We start from the raw sequence: 27,113 nt of genomic DNA, 5'->3' as shown, positions 1-27,113 counted from the left end.
TATATTCCTACAATAATATCATTATTGTCAGCATCAGTACACAATCAAATTTTCAATGCTCTTCTTAAACTAGGATACTCAGAATTAAACATTCTAGTCCAGATGTTCCATGACTATAATATTTTTTTTCAAATATGGTTCTCTGTGATCAACAGGCTCTGTAGCCTCATATTTAAGCTATCCTTTCTAGGTTCCCAAAATCTGAAATTTGATAGTATCTGTTAATTCATCCCAAGTCACTGATAAAAATGTAGTAATAATCTTACATTAATCCTGTAAATAGGAAATAAATTGGACATAGAACTAAGTAGGAGGGGAAACCAAGTTAGATTCTATCAAGGAATCCACATAATTCTTCTAATGATCCCAAAATAGTCATTGCTACAAAAGTTTATCTCTTCATCACCAATATGTGAACAAACACCCTTGGAAGAATAAATGTAAGAAGTGACCCAAAGGTTAATGGTAAAGTAAAGATGGTTGTAATATAATACCAGTAATGGCTTGCTCACACAACAATAATCTAAAATAAACATTCAAGGTTATGAAAAACTAGATGAATCACATAATCAAGATGAGAAATAACATAGGGATGAAGTATAGCAATGGTAACTCCAAGATACTAAAAAGATGATAGGCCTTTAATGGAATGCTTTCAAAGTATCTATCGCAAATAAAAATAACACACACACACACAGACATAAAATTCTGAAAACATTAAAGCTTTGCATAAATGCAATTTCTTATTATTGTCAGATGTTCTGTTCTCATTAATGTTTCCAGTGTTCATCAACAGAACCATTTGTTTCTAAAATATTTTTAAAGGTATAGATGTAACTAAAGATAACAGGGAAATATATGGGAAACATGACCCACAAAATCATTAAAAGAATGTCATCTTATTATCAAAATTCTTCTTTAGATATAATGAAGCAAACTTCTTTAATTTTTTTTGGCTCTTAATTTAGTTAGGAAAATAGTTATAAACTATATCTTAAACTGATAAAGTCAGTCTCATTCCATGAGGAGATTAACTAGATTTTGTTAGAAAAGTACATTTTCCATATTTAAACAGCTTTACTTACGATTGCTTTTTCAATAGCAAGAGTCGAAATACAGACTTTAATCTATAAGTTTCTGGGAGAACTCCACCTCCTCCCCCAGGATTTGTTTCACTCAGAATGAGGATGCAGTTTCCCAAGGTGTCTTCTGTGTCTGCATAAGCCTAAGAGAAATTTAAAATAATATGAATTTTTATGGTTTAAAAAGTCATAAAACCAAATTCTCCAAAAAACTTATTTAAAAATTTAATTGCATTAGTGTACATTGAAAATAAGAATCAATTTGCTTTTTAAATAGTTTCTAAATCTGTACAGAATACTGTGGTAAAAAAAAAAAAAAAAAAAAAATGTAGACTTTTCATTTTCCCCTAACACCTCACAAGATCTAGAGGTCCTCACTAAATTTATATTTAAAATATGTGAAATATACAAAATACACAAAAGCTAATTTTTTTTAAAGCAGATTGTAGTAAACGGCTCATTTTGGGGGGAAGTATCAATATATCTAAGTCTATTAGGTTATTAGAAAATCATGAAAAAGGAACTTAAATATGTGAATACTAGTCATAGTTCATACTATATTTGCTGATGAAGCAATCATTCCTTCTGCCACAAGTTTATCTGAATAACATAGAAAAAGTATGTCTTGATAACACATGCAGAATTATATGTGGCCACTTGAAACAAAATCTTTTCAGCAAATTCTTTTTCAGTATATTAGGGTGGAAAACTAATGTACTTCTCAAGATATATTCATTATCTATTTGGATCCAATATTGCTTTTAAACTAACATTTCTGCCTGCCCTTTACCATTATCCAAAGCACAGAACTTTACAAAGATAAAAGAAAAAAAAAAAAAACAGAAATAAAGAAGAAAAGATGATATAGGCATTATCTGAAGTAAATCCAAGTTCTGGATTGAGAAAATAGGCACAAAAAAAAAATAAAAACATAATCACTGTCTTTAGACATTTCAAGGTATTCATTTGGAAGGAGGATTCGATTTACTTAGATTAGTCCCATATAGTCTAAAAGGAAGTTATAGAACATTTTGTTCGGCAAAAAGAATAAAAAAAAAAAAAAAAAAAAAAAACTGCAAAAATGAAATAAAATGGACTGTCATTGAGATAGAGAATGATTTAGGTACAGAATGAAATATGGCTTTCCTCTGAAGTGTGATGAAAGAGAGTTTGTGGTCTTAGTTACAGAGAATGTTCATTGAAGCTGGTTGATCAATTTAGTTTAGGAGTTATGTGTTAGAGTATGACTGATCCCAATCTTAGCAAATTGCCAAGCAAGTCAAACCACCACTATCATCTCACCCCAGACTCCAATGGGCATAATTCAGGGCTTTGAATTGTAGAGTCTTAAGAATAATGTGTACCACAAAGCATCCAGCCTAGTTCCCTCAGCCATCAGTAAAGTGAGAATAAAGTGCAAGAAAGTGATGCAGAGGAACAAGTCAAGAGTGGCTTTAAAAATAAAAAAAAAAAAAGACTTTATGTTTGCCAAGATGGCGGAGAAGAAACACACGACTCAGTGAACGTCCTCACTCCCTCGCAACCAATTAGATAAATTAAGTCTCAAAATAAGCCCAGGACTGACAGATACCACAAGGACTGGAAGCACGACTTACCAGCTGAAGAGAATCTGGAGTTTCAACAGAGAAGGTCAGTTCCCAGGGGAGGAAGAAGAGAGACCAGCACAGACGGTGGGGTAGTGGCACACTGCGCCCATTGCGCTGGGAAGGGCTCTGGGATCAGAGAAGCCACTGAGGTAAAAGGAATCTGGCACAGGCCATTAGCTCTTCTCTGCTAATTATTTAGCAGTTCAGAAGAGAAAGCCAAAATATTTTAAAACTCAGATTAGATTTCCCCCCCCCCCCCCCCATCCTGGAGGTGACTCAGCAGATCTCGGCACCAGGGGGCGTGGCCTCAGCTACCACCTGAGAATAGTTAAGAGATTGACAAGTGGGTGGATACGGCCCAAGGCAACACACACTGCCTAGTTTAGCTGGAGGGAGTGGAACTCAGCTCCAGGAAGTCCCAGAGAAGCGGAACCTTTGAACTAGGGACTGCGGTTTCTGGCAGACACTTCCAGTTTGAGCACAGGGGCTTTTCACGTCACCTGCTGCAGACATCCACTCCCCACCGGGACACATAGACTAGGCTTTGTGCTGCCTTTACTGTTCAGTCTCAAATCTCAGGGAAGCCTCTAAAACACAGCGCCCTTGGGGCACAGCAGTGCTAGTCACCTCTGAGGCACTTCCAGGGAGGGGGTGGGGAACTCTCTCCCAGAGCTCTATCTTAGCTCAGGCGCAGGGGCCGCTGCATCCATCCAGTCTGGGAGGAAGCTGGTAAAGAAGTAAATAAATAATTTCCTACCCCAGGGACAGACCCCAAAAGATTTTTTTAAGTATGAGCAAAAAAGCCAAAAAAACTATAGATTCCTTCTACACAGAGAAAGAGCGGGTATCCAACCCCGAGGAAGTTAACAGCAGAGAGACAGCAGATAACAACCCAAAGGGGAACGATTCCTGCCCCCCATCACATAACTCTCTCCCAGAAGAAACTCTTAAAAAATTGAGGGAGATTGAAGAAAAATGGGGAAAGGAAAGGGAAGCTATGATAGAGAATAACAACGTCCTGAAATTGGAGTTGGAAAAAATAAAGAATTCACAGGAGATGCAGGGAAACAAAATTTATGAATTAGAAAAGGTTAAAAAAACACAGGAAAGTAGGATTTCTGAATTGGAAAAGATAAAAAAGTCTCAAGAAAATAGAATTTCTGAATTCGAAAAAGAAAATAATTCTCAAAAAAAAAAACCAATTAGGGAAATGGAAAAAAATTCATTAGAGCAAAATAATTCATTTAAAAACGAAATTGGGCATTTACAAAAAGAACTAAAAACTGTGAAAGAAGACTTTATGTTTGATCCTAAAAGTCAAATGCTCCTAGAGAGGTCCACTGGAGTTTACTGAATGGAGTAGAAGAGAATAGTAACAATATCAGACTTGTACTTTAAGATGATTACTTTGAAACCTAAGAGGGGGGCAGCTAGGTGGCGCAGTGGATAGAGCACCAGCCCAGAATTCAGAAGGACACGAGTTCAAATTTGGTCTCAGATACTTAACACTTCCTAGCTGTGTAACTCTGGGCAAGTCACTTAACCCCAGCCTAAAAAAAAAAAAAAAAAAAAAAAAAAAAAAAGAAAAGAAAAGAAAAAGAAACCTAAGAGGAAGATGAACTGGATGAAGAAACTTTTGTCAGAGAAACCTACCAGAACACTACTGCAACAGTATAGGTATGGGATGAAGAGGGACTTCACCAAAGAGGTAGTAGTGTCAGAAGAGTGAAGGGGCCATAGGAAAGACATGATATGAAGGTAAAATTCACACTCCTTGGCAATAAAATGGACATAGGAAGAAAGAATGAGGAGTCAAGGCTGACAGCTAGATTATGAGCTCGAGTGACTGGGAGGAAGTTGTGGTACCCTCAACATTTAGGAAGAGAAGAAAATTTGGAAGAAAACACAAGTTCAGCTTTGGACATGTTGAGTTTAAGATGTCCAGTTTGAGAAGTCCAAAAGGCAGCTGGAGATGCAAGACAACAGGTGTTCCCCAAGACTCTGCACTAGGCCTTCTTCTATTCTTCTATGCGGTTTTAAAGATTCTCTACTTATTCATTCCTAAACTCTTTCTTGGACTCCAATCTCACATCTGCAACTGCTTATTGGATATCTTCAACTACATGTCCCACAAATATGTTCAAAATTATTTTTTCCCCAAAATCCTCCCTCCCCTTTTTCCAACTTCCTTGCTTTCCAGGGCATCATCATATTTCAAATCAACCAAGCTTATAACTATTAGCTTTGATTTCTTACTCTCATATTCAATCTGTTGCCAACTCCTGTCATTTTTGCCATCACAATATCTTTTGTATACACACCCTTCTCACCTGAGAAACTAACACCACCTTGATAAAGATTCTCATCACTTCCTGCTTAGATTAATGTAATAAGCTTGATTTCCTTACTTTGAGTCTCTCCCCACTCCAATACATTTTCTATTCAACTTTCACATTAATCGTCCTAAAGTGATCTGATCATTACACAAACGCATACACACACACACATACACACACACACACACACACCATTTTTAAAACTCCAGTGGTTCTTCGTCACCTCTAGGAACAAATGTAAAATTCTCTGTTTAACATTCAAAACCCTTCACAACCTGGCCCCTTCTGCTTTTCTAGTTTCCTCACACTTACCTCCCTCACACATATTCCCTGATTCAGTGACACTGGCCTTCTACCTATTTCTGAAACATCACACTCCATTTTCCAGTCCAATGCCTTTCCAGGAGCTTGTTCTGCCTATAATGCCTATAATGCTATTCCCTTTCTTTAAGACTCAACCCAGCTCATATACTGTAGTTCTTCTCAATCCTTCCACTGCTAATGCTTTCTCTTTAAAATTAACTTTCATCTATTTTGTATATATTTTGTGTAGTACATAATTATTTACTTGTTGATTCCCTTGTTAAAATAATAGCTTTTTGAAGGCACAAATAATGTTTTACATTTCTTTATATCCCCAGTGCTTAACAGTGTCTGGCACATAGTAGGTGCTTGATAAGGAAAGGGGAAGGAATTAAGTATTTGCATAGTACTATCTGAAGCCCACCACACTATGTATTGTATCACTAAATTTCTCTAAAAAATATTCTAATAGGAAGGGCAAAATGGTGGAGCAAAGTCAGGGATTCACTTGAACTTTTCCAAATTCCCTTCCTAACAACATTAAAATAATGCCTTAAAATTTATTTGGAACAGCAGAACTAACAAAAGAACAGAGTAAAAAAAAAAAACTTTCCAGCTCAAGACAAGTTAGAAGATCAGAAGGAAAGATCTATCTCACACTGAGAATAGAGCATAATCAAAAGAGCAGGTCATGCTTTGGCAAACATGCAGGAAACCTTGAGGGCAACTAAATCAGCAGCTATGGCTTCTAGAGTTCTAAACCCAGAGATAACTAGTCAGAAGGAGTTTAATGGAACCTTTTACTGGATCCTGGTAGAGGATTCTGTTGTACTGTCTATATGCTCAGTCCCAGTACAAGGAGAAGTACTAGCTGGAGTGGCAACCCTGGTCATAATTCCAGGATAGAAAAGAGTGTTTGTGGTCACTCACAAATAAGAGCACAGGCCAAAAGATGTGGCCACACACTTCTCCTTAAATCATACCACCTTGAAGAACTAAAAAACTTACAGATTACCAGAATTATCTCTGAAAACAGCAGCACAAAAATCATGAAGTTTGGGACAGTGCCCCCCACCCCCTAATCCTTAGAGGAGAGTCTAACTTTAATATCAAGTTAAAAGTCAAGAAATAGGCTGGAAATAAAAAAAGAATCTGACTGCAGAAAATTATTATGGCAACATGAAGATCAAAACACAAACTCAAAAGACAACAATATTAAAAGCCGCAAAGAAAAATGTATATTAGTCTCAGCTTCTCTAACCATCCCCCTCTTCCCATCCCTTCATCAAAAAAAGTAATTCCTGAAAGATCTCAAAATTAGTAGTGTTTGAGGGAAAAACTAGAGCAGGGGCAGAAGGGAATGTGAGTGATGCAATAAAATTATTTTTAAAAGAATCAACAACTTAGTAAGGAGGCACAAAAAAAAAAAAAACCTGAAGAAAATAATACTTTTCTAAAAATAGGTCAAATGTACACTTAATAATACTATATAAGGATCAATTCTGATGGAAGTGGCTATCTTCTACAATTCGAGGATCCAAATCAGTTCTAATTGATCAGTAATGAACAGAATCAGCTACACCCAGCAAAAGAACACTGGGAAATGAGTGTGGACCACAACATAGCACTTATACTCTTTCTGTTGTTTGCTTGAAATTTTTTTTTTCTTCCCAGGTTAGTTTTACCTTCTTTCTAAATCCGATTTTTCTTGTGTAGCAAGACAACTGTATAAATATGTATACATATATTGTACTTAACACTTACCTTAACATATTTAACATATATGGGACTACCTATCATCCAGGGGAGGGGCTGGAGGGAAGAAGGGGAAAAGTTGGAACCCAAGTTTTTGCAAGGGTCAATGTTGAAAATTTACCCATGCATATGTTTTGTCAATAAAAAGCTATTCTTAAAAAATAGGTCAAATGGTATAAGAACAAAAATCTACTGAAGAAAAACTGCATCTTAAAACCAAAATTGCCCAAATGGAAAAAGAGGTACAAAAATTCACCAAGGAAAATAAATCATTAAAAATTAGAATTGAGCAAGTAGAAGCTAATGACTACATAGGACATCAAAAATCAATCAAAAAAAAAAAAAATCCAAATAATGAAAAAAGTAAAAGAAGATGAAAATATCTCATTGGAAAAGCAACTGTCTTGGAAAATAGATTTATAAATTACTGAACTACCTGAAAGTCATGATTAAAAAGAAAAAAAAAAAAAAAAACATCATATATCAAGATGTTATCAAACAAAACTACTCTAATATCCTAGAACCAGAGAATAAAATAAAAATTGAATGAATCAACCAATTACCTCCTCAAAGAGTTCCCAAAATGAAAACTCCTGGATATATTACAACCAAATTCAAGAGCTTCCAGGTGAAGGAGAAAATACTGCAAGCAGCCAGAAAGAAACAATTCAAATATCATGGAGCCACAATCAAAATAATACAAGATTTAGCAGCTTCTACATCAAATTGGAAGTGTTAGAAGATAATTTTCTAAAGGGCAAAGGAGCTAGAATTACAGCCAAGAATCCTCCATCCATCAAAACTGGTATAATCTTTCAGGGGAAAAAATAAGAATATTAATGAAACAGGACTTTCAAGCATTCCTGATGAAAAGACCAGACCTAAATAGGAAAAAAAAAATTGATTTTCAACTACAAGACTCAAGAAAAGCATAAAAAATAACAGAAGAGAGAAATCATAAGGGATTCAATCAGGTTAAACTGTTTACATTTTTATATGGGAAAATTATACATCCAATTCCTAAGAACTTTTCGTTATTAGGTCAATTAAAAGGAATATACATAGAAGACACAATTTTAAGTTGATTATGATGGGATGATTTAAAAAAATAAATAAATAAATAAGGGGGAAGTAGTTACAGAAAGCTTTCAATGCCAAAAAAATTTTATATTTGATGCTGGAGGTGACAGGGAACCACTGGAGTTTACTGAACTGGTGAGTAACAAAAATTAGGCAAACATTTTGGGAAAATCACTTTGGTGTCTTAATAGAAGATGAGATGGAATGAGGAAAGACTAGTGGCAGGTAGACTCACCATCAGGCTATTACATAAGTGTTAAGTGTGAGATGAGAAGGATTTATACTAGGGTTGTGACAGTATGTTACTACGTGAATGACAAATCACTAGCAGTATGAAAAGTTTTGGGGTTTTTGGTAATTTTTTTTTTATATCATGTATCAAGTATCTTTACTATTTATTTAGTATTTAACAGATATTCTAAATTTGTTGAATGGTTTAGATTAGAAATCCCACCTCAGAAACTTACTAGCTATGTAACCCAGTACAAATCACCTTATTTTTTTTAGCCTTAAGTTTCCTCATCTGTAAAAGAATGAATTTTGGATTCAATAAATCTCTAAGGTCCTTCAAAGCTCTAAGTCTATGAGTTTAGAATTTTATTAATTGTTTAATTGATGTTAAAATTTTAAATGACTCTGAGCTACTTGGGTAGATTAATTGATATTAAAATCTCAAATATTACCAAGCTTACTCTTTCACCTACAGCCTGAATACACAAATTGTGTACAAATTAGCTATTTTTTTAAAGCTTCTGCTAGATACAAGATTTATTGGCACATTTCCTATTCTTAGACACTCTGACTTTTGGCCTTTTCAAAATTTCTATTAAAATGTGATATTTTTCCTGCATGAATGCTTTAAGAATCAATTATACTCTGTCCAAGATAAATAATGCCTTAAAAACAGAAAAGCACAAAGTACCTGTAGAATTGGAACAACAGGACAAAGAGATTCAATAAACCTGTTCCAGGTTACTGTTGTCATAATCAATTGTCCCTGAAGCAAATACATCAGAATATTCTTGACAACAGAGTTCACCTGCTCAAAACAAAAATGAAATAATTTAATGAAATATGAGATGGAATACTGACAAGATGATGTAGGTATACTCACATTAGACCAATAAAGAAAATTCAAATGTGTAAGAACATGTCTAAAAATATTTCAATTTCAATAAATATGATATATTCTTGCATAGCATTATTAATTAAATATCTTTCCTTAACCAATTCTATTCTTGAGCTTGAAAGTCTGAGGTTTTTCTTTCCCCTTTATATGAAGGAATCCATTATCCTTAATAATCTGGTATACCTATATTTTTTCTCTTCTGAATAAAAATGAAAAAAATACAACTGACCTGAATTCTCACAAGTTTTTTTTTATGTTACAGTTGTCACATGCTCCAAATATTTCTCACCACCACATTTACTGAGCCTATTCAAAAGGCAGTTTCTTTTGAGCTTAAAATAAAATACTCAGCTATTATTAGAAACTACAGCTTTTTCCTTCAATTCAAAAACTGCAGAATAAAAGAATTCTTTTCAGCTTAGTGTTAATACATACCTCATCTTTGGATTCTTGAAGACCAAATGTACACATTTCATATAGCACTTTTGGATGAAGTAGAAAATTAACTTCATCACAGAATGAATGCCCTGAGACTGCCATAGTCTTGATACCTAAACAATGCTTTAAGAGAATTGTTAAATTATTAAAAGGGTAAGATTAACAACATTGAACTACAAGCGAATTTCCCACTTTCTTCTATTTATATTTAAGAAGTCCAGCACTTTTTGTTTGTTTAACAAGAAATTTAATTGAAAACTTTTTGCAAAATAATTTGAAAGTTTAATATAATGGGAACAGGCCATAGAAAACTGTTCCAAAGACACAAATTCATTGCTCACAAAGTTATAATTTTTATTACTTTGTAAACATAAAAAAATAGGAACTGTAATGAGAATTACTGAGAATATTTTGTTTAAGAAATGAGATAAAAGCAAAAATAAATAAAACACATTCATTTCATAATACAAAGTATACTGCTAATTTAAAGGCATAGTGCATAGTGGCTCAAATAGAAACCGGAGCCTCTATATCATACTTGTACTTGATCCAATATACAGTATAAATATTTTTTAAAATGTAATGTTATCTATTTTTTATTGTATTTTTATCAGGAGTTTTTCTGAAATGGACAGTATAAAATGCAGTTGAACAATGAACTGAGTTCAGAATTGAACAAAAGAAGAGCCAGATCAATTTCTTTTCTACAAAGCTCTTTTAAATTATCCCACACTTCCTAGAAAAACAAAGGCCCATCATTTTAACACCAGTATTTTATCATAACTGTTAAATGGCAATAAGTTAGAGAATAAGATTGCCTCCAAAAACATTAAGTAAATTATGAGCATCAGGGACAATAGGGAAAAGAATGTTGGCCATTAAAAACCTACAAAATCTATGAGGAATTTAAAAAAAAAAAAAAAAAAAAGATAAAAGATGTTATTGAGGAACTATATGATAAGAAGAAAAGACAGACTGGTCACATGACCAAGAGCTGATCACTTGACAAGGGTGAATAGCCAAGAGTGTTTCACTGATATCCTAGAAATATCAAGAGAAAGCATGAAGAATCTCCAACATTTTGTATGGAGCCTTGAGAAGAACATATAGGAGTACAAAAACAAGAGTTGGAAAGGACAGACAATAATGTATGGGTTACAACCTGCACTGTTGCAAGGAATTTCAAATAAATGATATAAATCAATTTGAGCATTAGGTATTAAATATTATTAGTAATCTGTGTATAGTAAAATATATTCTCTAATACACAAAATATTATTAAAAATCACTTTAGGGATCTATTACGTATCAGACACTGGAGACACAAAGACAAAATGAATTAGTCTCCATCTTCAAAGAGCTTATATCCTACTGGAGATGTAACATGTACAACACAAGTATATACAAAATAAATACAAGGCAATTTCAGCAGGGGAAGATACTAACAGATAAATCAGGAAGGGCTTCATATATGATGTAGCATTTTAATTGAATTTTGAAGGAAATTAAAAATTCTAAGTAGTGGAGGTACAGAAAAAGACCTCCAAGCATGAGGTCCAATAGTCTGTACAACGTCTCATACAAATGAGATAGAAGTCTTGTGTAGGAATGTCAAGGTCCATGTAACTTCACCCTGAAGTGTATCAAAGGGATTAACATGTGATTAGCTCAAAAAGGTAGGTTAAAGTCAGTTTTTGTAATGCTAGTCTGGCCTCTGTTTTAAGTGTTACAGAAGAAAAAAGTCATAATCACAAGATCTCCATATTGTAAGGGATCTGAGAGATTATTTACAACTTGTACTTGAGTGAAAATTCCTCTACAACATAATCTAAAAAGGCTCATTCAGCAAGAAAGTACCAATTATCTTCCAGGGTAACCCATTCAAATTTCAGATAATTTTGTTCAGGAGTTTTTTTTTCCTTATGTCAGATCTAAATCTGCCTTTTTACATCTTCTATCCATTGCTTCTGATTATTCCTTCTGGGGATAGCAAAGCAAATCTAAAGTCTATTCTACTTGGCATTCTTTCATATATTGAACACAGCCATGGGGTGTCTCTTCCTCCAAAGCCTCTATTCTCCACATCCATCATATGATATTATATCAAGGTTTTTAACCATCCTTATTATCCTTCTCTGGAGTCTTTCTATTTTACTAATGTCTTTACTAAAATGTTTTTCCCAAAACTGAATTCAGTTGTGACCTGACTAACGATATAATGGAAGCTGTCACCTTCATAATTCTGGACATTATGATCCATGAATACAGCCTAAAAATGAATTGGTTTTCTTCACTGACTTCACAGTATTGAGAAATCCAGATGAATTATTATCTAGTCATACCTCTTATTGAAGTCTATTTCTAAGCATAAGAGTCTACATTTATTCCTATTAAAATTCATTTTATTAAATTCAGTCCAACATTCTTGCTTGTCAAGATCTTTTTGAATTCTGACTATCATCCAATATGTGAGCTATCTCTCCCATTTTTCTATCATATGCAAATCTAATAAGCATGTCATCAATTCCCTTAACCAAATAACTAATAAAAATGTTAAATATCTCAGGGCCAAGAACAGATTCTTAGTATATTCTCTCAGAAACTTACTTATTAAATCACTTACTTTCTCCAGACTTTATTTTTCTCCTATGTAATATCATGGTAATAGATGATCTCTAAGCTTTCTTTTAGTTTTAACATTCAGTTCTATAAATCTTAATCTCAAAATTTTTATTTTACCTCCAGGAATAAACCAAAAAATGAAGTCAGTTCTTTAAAAGCTACTAAAATGAAAAGTTGGTCAAGAGTAAATGACAGGGGGCAGCTAGGTGGCGCAGTGGATAGAGCACCAGCCCTGAATTCAGGAGGACCCGAGTTCAAATCTGATCTCAGACACTTAACACTTCCTAGCTGTGTGACCCTGGGCAAGTCACTTAACCCCAGCCTTAGGGGAAAAAAAAAAGAGTAAATGACAAATTTTAAAAATGTTTGCATGTAGTAATCTTTTTTAGCCATGTATTTAACAGGTAGCACCTGGAGTCCAAAGGCAATTACAGTTAAACTAGCTTAATTCAATTTAATTCCACAGACATTTATTAAGTATCTATTGTGTACAAAGAATTGCATTGAAGATATAAAGAAAAAAAAAAATGGTCCCAGCCCTAAAGAAGCTTACAGTATATGGCACATACAGAGATAAGTAAATACCAAAGAAATCTGATATAGTGGATGGGAAAGTAAGGGACACAAGTCAATAAGGCTTTCCAAAAGAGGTGACACTCAAGTTAAGTTTTAAATAAAGATAAGGATTCTGAAAGAGATGAGAAAGCAGGAAATTTCAGAAATGAAGTTAGCCTGCAAAATATAGAAGCAGAACCAGTAATGCAGCCATCTAGGGTGTGGAGTGCATTCAGTGAAAGAATATGAAATAAGATTGCCTTAATGAAATGATGGATTAAGGCCAATCCTAACATTTGACAATACATAATTATTTTCTTTATTTAAAAAACAAAAGATTAAAAAGTGAAGTCGAGGAGCGAAAAATATAAAACTCAAGTCAATGGTAAATCAGTTTTGTAGAATTCAACTTTTTCTAAGTAATAGTAATGGTTACTAATTTAATGATAGAGCAAATATTTTACATAATAGAAACTTTAATAAAGTGGTTTAACCACTAAATATAAAATTACATTAATAAAATTCTTATATGTTAACTGAATTAGTTCTTAAAAATTCAAGAAAATTTAAGAAATTTATTAAACCAATTTCATAAAATCTAGAGAAAACAAAATCAAATTAAAATCTCCCTGCTCACATGAATTCCACTACAGTTCAGGCATTCAATATCAATTACTCTCCTTGACTATTACAATGGACCCCTGTTTCCAGTGTCTCTCCTCTCCAATACATCCCATATCACACCTTGGATTCTTAATTGCCTAGCACAGCTCTTCTAAAATATAAATTGATTAACTTGGCATTTAAAATCCTGAAAAATCTGACTCCAAAGCAGTATTTCAAATGAAAATTTCAACTGCTTTCCTTCATATAGTCTACATTCTAGACAAAATGGCCAATTAAACAGTCCTTGAATTCAGTATTCCTTCTACTAGACTAGTATGCTATCTCAAGTGCAAAAAGTTTTTCTTACATTCGTCTGGTCTTAAGAAGAAAACTTGGGTTTTTAATACTTAATACTACTTAAGCTTTTTGAGTCTTTATTTTCTTATCTGTAAAATGGGAATAATAATATTTAAAGTATCTACCTCTCAAGAATCTCATTAGGCCCAAATGAGACAAAGTTTAGAAATTACTTACAAACCTTAAAGTATTATGCTAATGTCAGCTATAACTATTAGAATCCTTTAAAAAGAAAAAAAAAAAAAAAAGTTCCTGGTGAGGCAGGTGGTCCACACAGTGAATAGAGAATCAACCCTGAAGTCAGGAGGACCTGAGTTCAAATTTGACCTCAGACATGTAACACATCCTAGCTGTGAGACCCTGTATAAGTCACTTAACCCCAATTACCTACCCAAAAAATTAAAATAAAAAAATAGAATGCTTAACATTTTTCTAGACTTCCCTAAGGTATATCTTCTTAAACAATCCATTTCCCTATCCTTCTAGTTGTCCCACCTAACTCACTGTCTATACTTTACTTATATGCATGTTATATGCCCCTGTAAAATATAATCCCTAAATCTCAAGGCATAGTACAATGCTTCCCACATATTACACACACTTAATAAATATTTAATTCAACTGCAATTAATAAGCTGTGTTTAAAAAAAAAAACAAAATTTTTATTTTAAAGAATAAAATTTCATTCCAACCTGAACAATTTCCAGGCAGCAGCGATAACTTTCAGCTTTCACAGGCAGTAAAGGATATGACAATAGATGTAGGAATACCTTTTGAATTTCTTCTTGTAATAATGGGCTAGTCTGTTCAGATTTCCATCTGGAAGTATGAGTTGGAATAAACTAATTAGTAGTAGACACAAAATACTGAGATGGATTTATTACCAAAAAAAAAAAAATCTCTTTAAGTCTAAGTTACATCTATGGAAATGAGCAATGCCTGCTAGAATCACAAGAAAGGCAAGAATCTTGGAGAAAAAAGAAAAAATAACTAATAAAATATATGCAGAAGAGCAGGGGGAAAAAAAGGTAGACACATACATATGTGTCTTATACATACATATGTGTTTTACCAACCATAAATATTATTAAACCAGATTGTATTAGATGAGTGACCAAGAGGGAAGAATTCTGTAATTTAATCCGTTCAACCCATTCAATGGACCCTTAAGTATTTACTGAACACCTAAACATGATTCCAGAAAAAGCAATCACTTGTTCTTAAAGGGATTCTAGGTCACAAAATCCATTGACTTCTTGAGTAATTCACTCATACCTAATTGTATCTCTACATGTCTAAAATAAACCTTCTGCTAAATTAACTCCTGCTTTATCTGCAGTGGAAATAGAAAATAGTAACCACTGCTCATTTAGCACCTTCTAGCTTTTATTTTCTAGGACAGATGGATCTTGTTTGTTTTTAGGCTTTCATCATATAGAATGCTTCTAATTCCTTAATTACTTTCATTATTATTTGTGGGATCTTCTCCAAGTCCTCCATATTCTTTAATTCTTTAGTCTTCTATTCTTTAATTAGTTTAATTTAAATCTTTAATTCTATAGTCTTCCTGTCTAAAACAAGTTATGGCTATAATAAAGATTCCATACCCTGGTATTCAATCCATGAAAATTTATTTTGGATTTATGATAAGTAATATGATAAGTAATGATAAGTAATAAGTAATTAAACCTAAAAAATATTGTATTTTCTTTTATTCTTAGCTTAACATAGCTGAAAAATAAACAAAATAAAAGCCACAGAAGTGACTTTATGGATTTTCCATTTTGCCAATTAATGGAAATAACCTGACTCCTGAAAAAAAAAAAATACACTCCTAATAAAACAATTAGCTATTATCTTTGACAACTGCACATAAAGATGCTCAAGATTCTTAATATGAATCCTTAATAATGACTTGTTATAGAATTAATGAATTTAGAGGGTATAGAACAAAATACATGGTGTTGAATGTAGTTATACTAATTTTTTCTTTCTTTTTAATTCTTTGTTGTAATTAAGAGATCCAAAGAAGAAAGTAGAGACAAATTGGAAAATGAGTGTTGTTAAAAAAAAAAAAAAAAATCTTTTTAAAGTAAGGAACTAACACTTTTAAGTTATAGAGCAGGTGCCAATGGTTTCCTCATTGGGAGTTTCCTATCCCAAAACATTCTAGTTCAGTCAAAAAAAAAAAAAAAAAAAAAAAAAAAAAAAAAAAAAAAATATATATATATATATATATATATATACGCACACATATATACACACATACACACACACACACACGTATAAATATAATCCACTATTATTTCAGAAGTACATTATGGAAAAGTTAAATCAGGGATTAGGCTGATAATTTCTAAAAAATTAATGGAGTTCATTAAGGAAAACTCTCTGGGAGAGATGACTTTGTGCTAGCTATAAGGAAAAGGAGTTACTTTTTAAAAACTCTATCTTGAAAATTTTTTTAATTGCAGACATCATAAGGGTTATGCTGTAATCCCATCATTTTTATATATCTAATTTGGTCACCTGAAAGAAGTCCTATTATTGTCCTATACTTGGACTTATCCCCACATTTAACTTGAATTCCCTGCAATGAGAAACTACTTTCTCTATCAGCTCCATATTTCCCATTTTTGCTTGGACAGAAAGAAGGATCTTCATCTATAGTCAAATCTAATTTCTAGCATTGCCAGAACTCCAATCAAATAAGAATCCCACTATAAAAAGTCAGTCAAATCCAGGCCTTCAAGACTGTTCACTATAAATCTCAGTCTGCTGGTAGAGCAAATAAAGGCCTTTTAAGAGCACAGATTATTTTGTTTTGTATTTCTCTTTTTTAGTAAACACTTAATGGAAAAATGGACTTAAATTCAACTGAACCATGTTTTTAGGCACATATCAAAACAAATGAGTAGAAATTTAATTATAATAGTATGGGTTCATACCTATAGTTATGAACATTTAAAATTTTTCTTCCGTAGATTACATAGGAATTTATAGAGCAAAATCATTTAAAAGAAATATTACAAAAAGAAAAAATTCTTAAGATTAGAAAATACTGCCATCCTGACCCCCCCATAACCTATAAGAAATATCAAATGCTAAACAAATAATCTCATCATATATAATATAACCACTGTAAGAAGAGAATTATTACATGTTTGAACACAGACAGATGATCTTCTTTATTAGCGGGAAGTTCTGATGATAAGAAAGGCTAAATATAGCTTGGTTTGCCATCTCCACTAACTCAACAAGATCCTTTTCTCCCTGGAAAAGATATAGAATGCAATAGGAAAATGTCAGATTCATGTATTATATAATCCTAGCAGCCAAATAGTTTCTAATAATTAGAACATTCTTAGACCCTGAGGCCATTACTCATTCTGCTAAGTATACTTTTGCATAAAAACACTAAGCATTTCAGCTCTATGGAACTGGAATAAGAAAAAAAAAATTTTCTAACTCATTATACAAACAGCATATACTCACACTACCTAGATACTGTGATAACGAAGTTTAGAAATGCAATAGTTACAAGAATCTGTGTTTAATTCTTTTAACTATTTTAAGTCTTGTACTCTTGGCTAGATTACAAACTCTTCAAAAATAATGAAGATATCTTCACAGGGAAGTGGTGGGAAAATGGTAATCATCCAATAAATAAATACCTGATGGTGATTAACTGACCTATTCACTCATTAAATAAACATGTATTAAGAATCTATTACATAAGGCACTATGCTATAAAAGAATTATCAATAAATCAATAAACATTTATAGTTTCCACTATGGCAGACAGAGTGCGAGGTACTATGGTCACAAATAAAAGAATGCAAAACGACCCCTAACTTCAAAGATCTGAAACTATGAAAATATCCAAAGCAGAAACACTTATACTTAGTCCTGGTTAAAAGATTATCCTCTTTACTCATAAAGTAAACAAACTACATTGGGAGGGGAGACAAACTAGTACAAGTACAATTCAAGTACCACATCCTAAGTGATCTTTAGTATCTTAGTACTTAGTAGGTTTTCAGGTCAAAAGTCAAATGAAATTAGTCTTTCCAGTGACTAAATAAATTAATTTTATGTTATTATCTTAGCAATTAAGAGGCACATCAATTCTTCCTGATCATTAAGGTGTACAATCAGCAATCACATAGTAATATATATTAAGCTAAAAAATATTTGTCAATAAGCACTAAAATATCATTTCATTTAGTAAGTTTTGCTATTTATTTCAGATATTGAAACTTTACTTTTTTGATTTTATCCTATTCATGCTATCAGTAATTTTTACTTTATACCTATAACTGGGGCAAGGTTTTTGTCCTTTCTGGTTAAATATAGCAACTTAAATTGTGTAAAGAATTTGTCAAAACAGGTTTTACATTAGATATAAAAGTTTTCTACCTCTTTCACCATATCAATCATGAAGTTATAGCAGCAGTCAAGTGAATAAACTATCTTTGCAGTTCCTTTATAAATAGTGTAGTTTTCAGAATTCAGCTGTTCCAAATAGGCAACAACAGCCTCATGAATATTTGGATATTGCAAGGACAAAGGAATTTCCAGCGAAATATGAAACAATGCGGTCATCAAGCTTTCTGGCAAAAATTGACTTGCCTGTAATGGAATTTAAAAGAATAATTTTAATGCAAACACACATATGCAAATATACATACATGAGCTTATCAGCACAATGTTTAACATGAAGAGGGGAAAAAAAAGCAATGCTAATTTTTACTTCAGAAGAGCTTAAGTTTTAAAATGTCCCCATATTCAATGTGGAGAAGGAATCTATAGTACCAAAATTCATGATCAATATAAAGAATTAACATGCTATTAAATATATAACTATAATAGGAAGGACTGGGGCAGCTAGGTGGAGCAGTGGATAGAGCACCAGCCTTCAATTCAGGAGGATCGGAATTCAAATATGATCTCAGACACTTAACACTTCCTAGCTGTGTGACCCTGGGCAAGTCACTTAACCCCAGCTTCAAAAAAAAAAAAAAAAAGATAATAAGAAGGACATTGTTAAACTGTCCAGAAGAAGCATGAGGATGTGGAAGAGCCTCAAATTCATACCAAATGGGATTGTTTGAAGGAAGTTATAGGTTTTTAATCTGGAGAAGAAAAAAAAAAAAAAAAGATAATAAAAACAACAACAAAAAAAAAGACAGCAGCTGCCTTAAAATATTTGAAAGGTTACAAAGTTAAAGAATAATGAGGCTTTACCTGACACTAGAGTAGAACTAGGAACAATAACTGGAAGTTGAAAAGAAGCAAATTTAAGCTTTATATAAGGAAAAACTTCCAAAGTAGAAGACCATGACCTTCAATAGAGGTATTTAAGTAAATTCCTGATGATCTCTTATTTAGTAAGCTGCAGAGAAGATTCTTTTTCAGGTTCAGTTTAGAATACATGACCAGTAAGGGCCTTTCCAACTCTGATTCCATATTTTATATTTTTTAAAATCACTTCTAGTTTCCTGGTAAATTTTCAATAATCAATTAGGAAAGGAAAGACAATTTAAACTTTCAAAACAAAAGATGAAGTACAAAGCTCATTATTGCAGCTAAACTTTTGCCTTTAATGAGGGAATATTTCACTGTTCTTTATTTAGGGAAATCACATAATGTGAAATATTTTTTTACTGTGTGAAAAATCAATTTAAAAACCTAAACTAGTTGAAAATGTAAAGGCTTTTAATGAAAGGAAATATGAGAAATATCCATTTTAAAAAGCACCAAGAATGAAATTTTCAAACTAAAACGATAAATGAGAAACTTTTAGGAAGAGCGCATACACGGGAGCCTTTTAAAAGCATCAAAAAAAAAAAACAAAACAAAACAAAACATTTTTCAGTATCAGCAAATAGGACTTTTATGGTCAAAATGAGATTTCTGTAGGAAGAAGGATAATCTCATTTGTCCTCTTTGATACCTATAACTATACAATGGCTATACCAGATTCAGAGAATCACATAATTGAGGCTAAAGTCATGGGTTCATGGTTCTGGACAAGTTAGCTTTCTTCTGTTCCATGACAATAGACTGCATTCCAAACCCTAGTCAAAAATATTTGGGGAGGGGGAGGGGTTTAAAAGAAGAAATAATGCTCTCTTTTGTTTTCCACACTCTGTTTAGAACACAATTGAATGAGCAAGCAACAGACAGAGGGCAGCATAACCTCATATAACACAAATCTAAGGGTAAAATTTAAGTGTAGTAAAGTTATAGTTTTTACCTATGTTTTCTTTAAAATTTCTATTATTTTGGATAAAGGAATAAGGATAATAAGATATTACAAATAGCAAGAAGGACAATTCAATAACTACTCACTTCATCTAACACTGATGTTTTCTAGGCAACCATTTGCTAACTTATTCACAAGGATTCACAAGGATACAAATAAAGATAAAAAGTTTGGCTAGTAAAAATATAACTGCCTTGGAATTTATAGCCTTTGGAATTTCTCTGTAATACTGCAGTAATCCCTGTAGGGACTTCCAAAACTCAGAATCAAACCAATTTATGAGTACTATATTGCAACTACTTTATGATTTAATGCTGGAGGTCTTCTAGTCTGATTCTCCCATTTTAGAACTGAGGAAACCAAGGTCAAAATAGTTTAAATAAAATTTTAAATAACTTTTCTAAGATCATACAGTTATAAGTAAGAGAGGCAGGAATGTAACCCAGATCCTTTGACTACAGAACCAGTCCTCTTTCCACTACATAAAGTAAATTTAAGACAATCATTTTAAATGTAATTTACCTGGAATTATGGAAAAATTTTACACTAAAATTTTGCAATTGTTTATACAATGTATTCATATAAATTCTGTGCATCTGACTGAACTAAAGCAAAATACTTTTTCTTTTCCTGAAAAAAGGTATTTTTCATTCAAAACCTTGACATTATCTAATAAGTTACAAGTGAAAAAAAAAAAGTTTCTTTCGTACCTTTTCTACAGGAAGAAGTGTTTGCAACAATCTAACAGTAAAAAGTGAGATGCTGACAAAAGACATTTTATGGTGCACTAACATCACTGTATCTGACCCTTCGGAATTGACACTGTTTTTGTGGTAGAAGATAGTTTCTCCAAGTGAATCCATAACTACAAACAGCTTTAGCTTCTGAAAACAGAATAAATACACAAAAAGTGTAAATAACAGTTGCAAGGAAAAATACAGAGTTATTTTTTGAGTAATGAATAAAAAACAAAGTATCAAAAGTTATTCCTCTGTGAAAGAGCTACCAAAACCTCATACCAAAAAATTGTTCTGGAAAGCCTAAAGAGATCTTAACTTCATATAAGATTTCAAACCCCGCTATAATTAGATTGTTAGCACTATCATCAAAAATATATAAATCTCTGGCTAATCTCTTATAGTATCTTATATATTTCTTGCAGATGTTAATCAATAAGTATAAATATATCTTACATTTATTAATAACTATTTACTGAATCTGCTATGTGTCCAGTAACTATAGACGACTAAGGGCATATAAAAGTATGCTTATAATATTAAATACCCATTAGAACCAGATACCAAAAACAATCAAAGAATAATTGTGTCAAACTGTGAAAACTTGATAAAATTTTAAATTCCTCCATGAATGAGTTAGAAAATTTCCCAAGTGAAAACAAAAATATAGTACCTGAAAAAGTCAAGTTCCTTACAGAAAAAAAAATTACTTCATTAATCTCGATGCAATACTACCCCTTTTAGTTTTCTTTTACAAATGAATCAAAAGCACACTAAAGACTTATTAGTAAAGCTGTGAATCAATACAACCATCTTGGAAAGCAATTTTGAATTATGCAAATAAAGTGAGTAAAATGTCCATATTCTCTGACATAGGGATTCAATTACTAGGTTTATACATCAATAAAGGCATGGAGGAGAAGAAAATCCCCATATATACCAATATATTGCAGAAACACAGACAGTTAAATAGTCAGACAAACAGATAGATAAAAAGAAATAGATATAGATAGATATCTAAGGAGTTGTTGGGATAGTAAAGAATTGCAAACAAAAGAAATGACTATTGACTAATTATTGGTAAACAAATTGTTTACCAAACATGGACAAACATAATAGAATATCACCAGTCTGCAAGAACTGACAAATATGATAAATATCAAGAAGCAAGGAAATAATTACAATAACTGATGCATAATGAAATAAGCAGAGCCAAGAAAAAAATATATAAGCACAATGTAAATGGGAAATCAAAAGTGAATATTGCGAAATTACAAAGAACAAGAATACAAGGAAAGGATAAGAGAATATGTCCCCACTCCATCCCTTTGAAAAGGGAGAAAGCACATGAGTATGCTACATTAAACATATTTTTCAGACTTTTTCAATGTATTGATCAATTTTGCTTTCTTTTTCTGTGTTTAAAAAAATATTTGGGGGGGGGGGGAGGCAAGATGGCGGAGAGTTCACAAGCTTCTTTCTAATCTTCTCCCTAGACCCTCAACTAATTACCAAATTCAGCCTCTGAATTAGTTCTAAACCAGCAGAATTTGTGAATATTGGGAGTGCAGCAAATTAACAGCAGAAGATTGTCAGAAAAGGTCTGTTTTAGTCAGGCACAGAGGGAGGCCAGGTGCACAGTGCAGCTATTCAGGAAAGAGGGCATGGGGGTGGGGGGGGGAGGCAGTTCTCCATGGGCCATGCAGATTCTATATGGGGGAGAATCTACAGAGGGGATTCTACCACAATGCTGGCTACTCTGCCCTGGTAGCAAGGCAGTAGATCAGCAGAAAAGTTATAAAACATTCAACACAAGCACAAAAGGTAAAGAGTGAACCCCGCAACCCTGGAGTCTCACGGGACCTGGCCACATCCACCTAGCACTGAGTGACTCAGAGCAATCCAGCACTGCTACTGCCGCTTCTGATGCATGTAGAAAAAGCTTGGAAAACCTCCCCTGCCCTAAAAGGAAATCTTACCTTTAAAAAAAAAAAATTGAGTAAAAAGACAAAGAGAACTCTAACTATAGATAGTTTTTATGGTGAAAAAGAACAGATTTCAAATCTTGAGGAGACTAAAAGCAGATTGTCTCCAGATGAAGCCTCAAAGGATGATATAACCTGGTCCCCATCACACAAGGCTCTCCTAAAAGAAATTTAAAAGGATTTCAAAAGAGAGCTAGAAGAAAAATGGGGAAAGGAAAGGAAAACTCTGCAAGAGCATTTGGAAAAAGCATATAACTCATTAAAAGATATATTTGATAAAGAGGGAAAAAGAAAACAACTCCCTGAAAAACAGAATTTGTGAAATGGAAAAGGTAAATAACACCAGGAAAACAAAATTTGTGAAGTGGAAAAAGAAAATAATTCCTTAAAAAATAGCAGTTGTGAAATGGGAAAAAAAGTCCCATAGAACAAAACAATTCATTTAAAAACTCAACTGGACAAATACAAAAAGAAGCAAAAAAAGTAAATGAAGAATATAATTCACTAAAAATCAGAATTGAACAAATGGAAATGAATGATTCGATGAGACACCACGAATCAGTCAAGCAAAAATAAAAACATGATAAAATAGAAAATAATGTAAAATACCTACTTGGGAAAAACTGATCTGAAAAATAGATCTAGGACAGACAATCTAAAGATTATTGGACTCCCTAAAAAAAATATGATGAAAAAAAGAGCCTAGACCCTTTTTCAGGAAATCATCAAAGAGAATTTCCTTGATGTCATAGAATCAGAAAGTACAATAGCCACTGAAAGAATTCACCAAACACCCTAAAAATAGCCAAGGAATATTGTGGCTAAATTTCAGAACCATTACACCAAGGAAAAAATATTACAAGCAGCCAGAAAAAACAATTCAAATACCGAGGGGCCACAATAAGGACCATCCAGAGTGTAGCAGCTTCCACCTTAAAGGATCAAAGAGCCCTGAATCTGATTTTCCAAAAGGCAAAAGAACTTGGAATGCAGCCAAGAATAAACTACATTGCTAAACTGAGCATTTTCTTCCAGGAAAGAAAATGGGCATTTAATAAAACAGGTGAATTCCATTTATTTCTGATGAAAAGACCAGAGCTAAACAAAAAAATTGACCTCCAAGTACAAGACTCAAGAGAAACATAAAAAGGTAAAAAGAACTCTTGAGAACTGTATTTCTGTTATGGGTATAATTTAGTGCAAATTATAATTTGATTTTACTATTATAATATAAAAAAGGAACTAGAGGTGGAAAGGGGATTGTACCAGAAAAAGGGAAAAGTGGCAGTAAAATGAGGGAAATTACATCTCACGAAGAGACAAAGGAGACCTATTACATTTGATGAAAAGAATGGGGGAGGATGAACATTGTATGAATCTTACTCTCATCAGATTTGGCTCAAAGAGAAAATATTAGATATATTTGGTTAATAGAAAAACTTCTCTCACCTTATTGAAAAGAGGGAAGGGAAAGGCAAAAAGGGAAAGGGTAAGCTAAATAGAAGGGAAAACAAATAGCAGAGGAAAGGTATAAGAAAGGGGGAAAGACTCTAAAGGAGGAGAGATTCTAAAGAGGGAGAGCAGCTTGAAACAAATGGTGCTCATAAGTTAAATACTGGGAAGAAGGGAAAAAGGAAAAAAGAAAGAGAAAAATATAATCTACCAATAATAAGATGGCAGGAAATGCAGAATTAGTAGTTTTAACCATAAATGTGAATGGGGTGAAGTTGTTTGCTTGCATTTTTATTTTCCTTCTCAGGTTTCTTTTTTTTTTTTTCCCCTAGATCCGATTTTTCTTGTGCAGCAAGATAACTGTGTATATATATATATATATATATATATATATACACACACACACACACATACATACATTGGATTTAACATATATATTTTATATGTATTAGAACACCTGCCATCTAGGGGAAGAGGTGGGGGAAAAAATGGGAAAATTTGGAACAGAAGGTTTTATAAGGCTCAGTGTTGAAAAATTACTCATGCATGTTTTGTAAATAAAAAGCTATAATTAAAAAAATATATGCACACACACACACACACACACACACATACACACACACACACACACATATATATATATTTGTTATATTAGATAACCCTCTAGAGGGGGAACAGACACTGGGGAAAATTCTGATGACATAAAAAGGAGAAATCAATAAAAATTTATTTTAAAAAGAGGTGGGGATCCAGAGTGGCAATACCAAGTGAGGCAGTAGCAGCTATCTTTCTTGGACAGGCAGACTGACAAAGGTCCTAGCTACACAGGCACTAAGAAAAGTATTGAAAGAGAAATCAAATAATGCAGAATTTTACTACCAAAAGTTTTGATAGTAAAAAAATAAGTTAATGATTTGAAATCTTAAATGAAGCTAAGATTTTTTTTTTTTTTAGGCTTACCTGAAAAGAGCTTATGCTTACCTTCTTCAGTGGAATTAGTATGATAGATGGATGCCATTAAAAAAAAACAAAAAAAACCCAACTCTAGAGATTTTCACAGATGACAACAAATGACAAAGACAATAATTTTAGTATTTATTATAAAAGGTATAAAGAAACTCAAAATAAAGTAGTATCAGAACTTGGAATGACTACAAAAGAGCAAACTTAGAAATCAAAAATTAAGTAGATTGATACCAAACTTAATGCCTAATAATCAAAATACTTATGATCAAGAATGTTCAGAAGAATAACAAAAATATAGAGTTTTTAGGGGGAAAAATTGTTTGTAACAGTGAGACATTGATCTTGACAGGACTACAGTTTAAAGATTATACTTCTTAAAGAAATTGAACAAGCTATTAATTAACTCTTTAAGTAAAAAATCTCTAGGGCCAGATGGATTTATAAGTGAATTCTCCCAAACTTTTAAAGAAAAATCAAATCCACTACTACATAAATTATTCAGAAAAATTAGAGAAAACTCATTTTATGACACACATATGGTGCTGCTACCTAAACCAAGAAATGCCAAAATAGAGAAAGAAAATTATAGACCAATTCCCCTAATGAATATTGATGCAAATTCTTAAATAAAATATTAGCAAGATTATACTTCTTCATTCTATAATACATTAGCAGATAATATTTTTTTTAATTTTCAGCAGAGACTTGTAGGGCTAGTAGGGCAAAAATAATTATTCAAACCCACAAAATTCATATGAAATTCATGTATCAAGGAATTGGGATAAATTGAGATCAAAGAACAAACAACTAAAAGTTAAAAAAATTTTTTTAATGCTATTTGTTATAAAAAATGGCTCTCTGTAAAGAGAAAAAAGGAGGATTCTAGGGATAACTGATTATGTAAGAAACAAAAGACATTAATAAAAAAATTTTTAATGAAATGAAGAAAGGGATAGTTTCAGACAAACTGAGGAACACTTGTATGAATTGATGTAAAGTGAATAAGATCAGGAACCTAATTTATACAACAACAATAATATCATAATGATAAATAACTTTTGAAAGATTTACTTTCAATACAATTGATGAGGGTTGAAAGATTCCTTTCTAATTGCCCAACCCATGGCTGATCTTGATTCACAAATCCTGGTCAAAGGCCCCCTTTGAATATCCGGGCCCAGCCCCCTACTATCAGCTCAGCTTCCCCCAGCCCTTACCTGATCTGAGCTAACTTGGGTTTTTCCAACCCCCAGGAACAGTTTCTTCCTTATCTAAAAAACACATTGAATTCTATTCAATGCTGACCCTGGCTGAAAAGCAGCCAGGAGCTTGAGACTCCACCCACCTTCAAGATTATAAAAAGGGAGCTCTGGGCCTAGCCTTCCAGCCATGTAAAGGTTCTGGTCCGCCTGGCAACCACCTCCGCCCCTGGCATCTTTCTACCTTTACCCTTACTTCCAAACCTCAAATAAACCTTTTAAACAATCTAGGTTTTTGGGCCTGTAAATTCCTTTACAGGGGATTCTTGCACCATCATTGGACTATCCTTGCACCGATCCAAAAGGGGTTCCCCCTTTCCTTAACTCTCATCACATTCACAGAAGAAAAAAAATCTAAGCAAACTAATAGTGTTGCCAGTATTTAAGGCATGTCAATTAACCATACCAAATACGTCAATTCATGTTTCCCTAATTCATGTTAATTAAAGAATTTAGAAAATTCTACTGGCCTCTAAAGTATTGCTTATTAAAAGAAAAATTTTCAGTTCTTAGAATACATAATTCTGAGAAAATCTTTTGTACTATTTCCACTTATTCCAAGTAGTTTTATTTGAC

General features: G+C 32.8%; 1 protein-coding gene across 3 annotated transcripts in view; it reads right to left on the bottom strand.

Moving 5' to 3' along the window:
* Positions 1 to 27,113, bottom strand: part of RTTN (rotatin) — a 218,527-nt gene that overhangs the window by 163,456 nt on the left and 27,958 nt on the right. For 2 of the 3 annotated variants that reach the window (XM_074274108.1, XM_074274124.1), the window contains 7 exons: positions 20,849 to 21,022; positions 18,290 to 18,502; positions 17,031 to 17,143; positions 14,563 to 14,689; positions 9,728 to 9,853; positions 9,086 to 9,202; positions 1,086 to 1,225 (listed from right to left, as the gene is read on the bottom strand). In XM_074274108.1, the coding sequence (XP_074130209.1) occupies positions 1,086 to 1,225; positions 9,086 to 9,202; positions 9,728 to 9,853; positions 14,563 to 14,689; positions 17,031 to 17,143; positions 18,290 to 18,502; positions 20,849 to 21,022 (1,010 nt within the window). The remainder of the gene's footprint in view (positions 1 to 1,085; positions 1,226 to 9,085; positions 9,203 to 9,727; positions 9,854 to 14,562; positions 14,690 to 17,030; positions 17,144 to 18,289; positions 18,503 to 20,848; positions 21,023 to 27,113) is intronic. The other variant, XM_074274115.1, reaches the window with a different exon arrangement.

The sequence above is a fragment of the Sminthopsis crassicaudata genome, chromosome 1 (genome assembly GCF_048593235.1).
Source record: "Sminthopsis crassicaudata isolate SCR6 chromosome 1, ASM4859323v1, whole genome shotgun sequence".
Taxonomy (NCBI): domain Eukaryota; kingdom Metazoa; phylum Chordata; class Mammalia; order Dasyuromorphia; family Dasyuridae; genus Sminthopsis; species Sminthopsis crassicaudata.
This window is presented reverse-complemented; position numbering and strand designations above follow the sequence as displayed.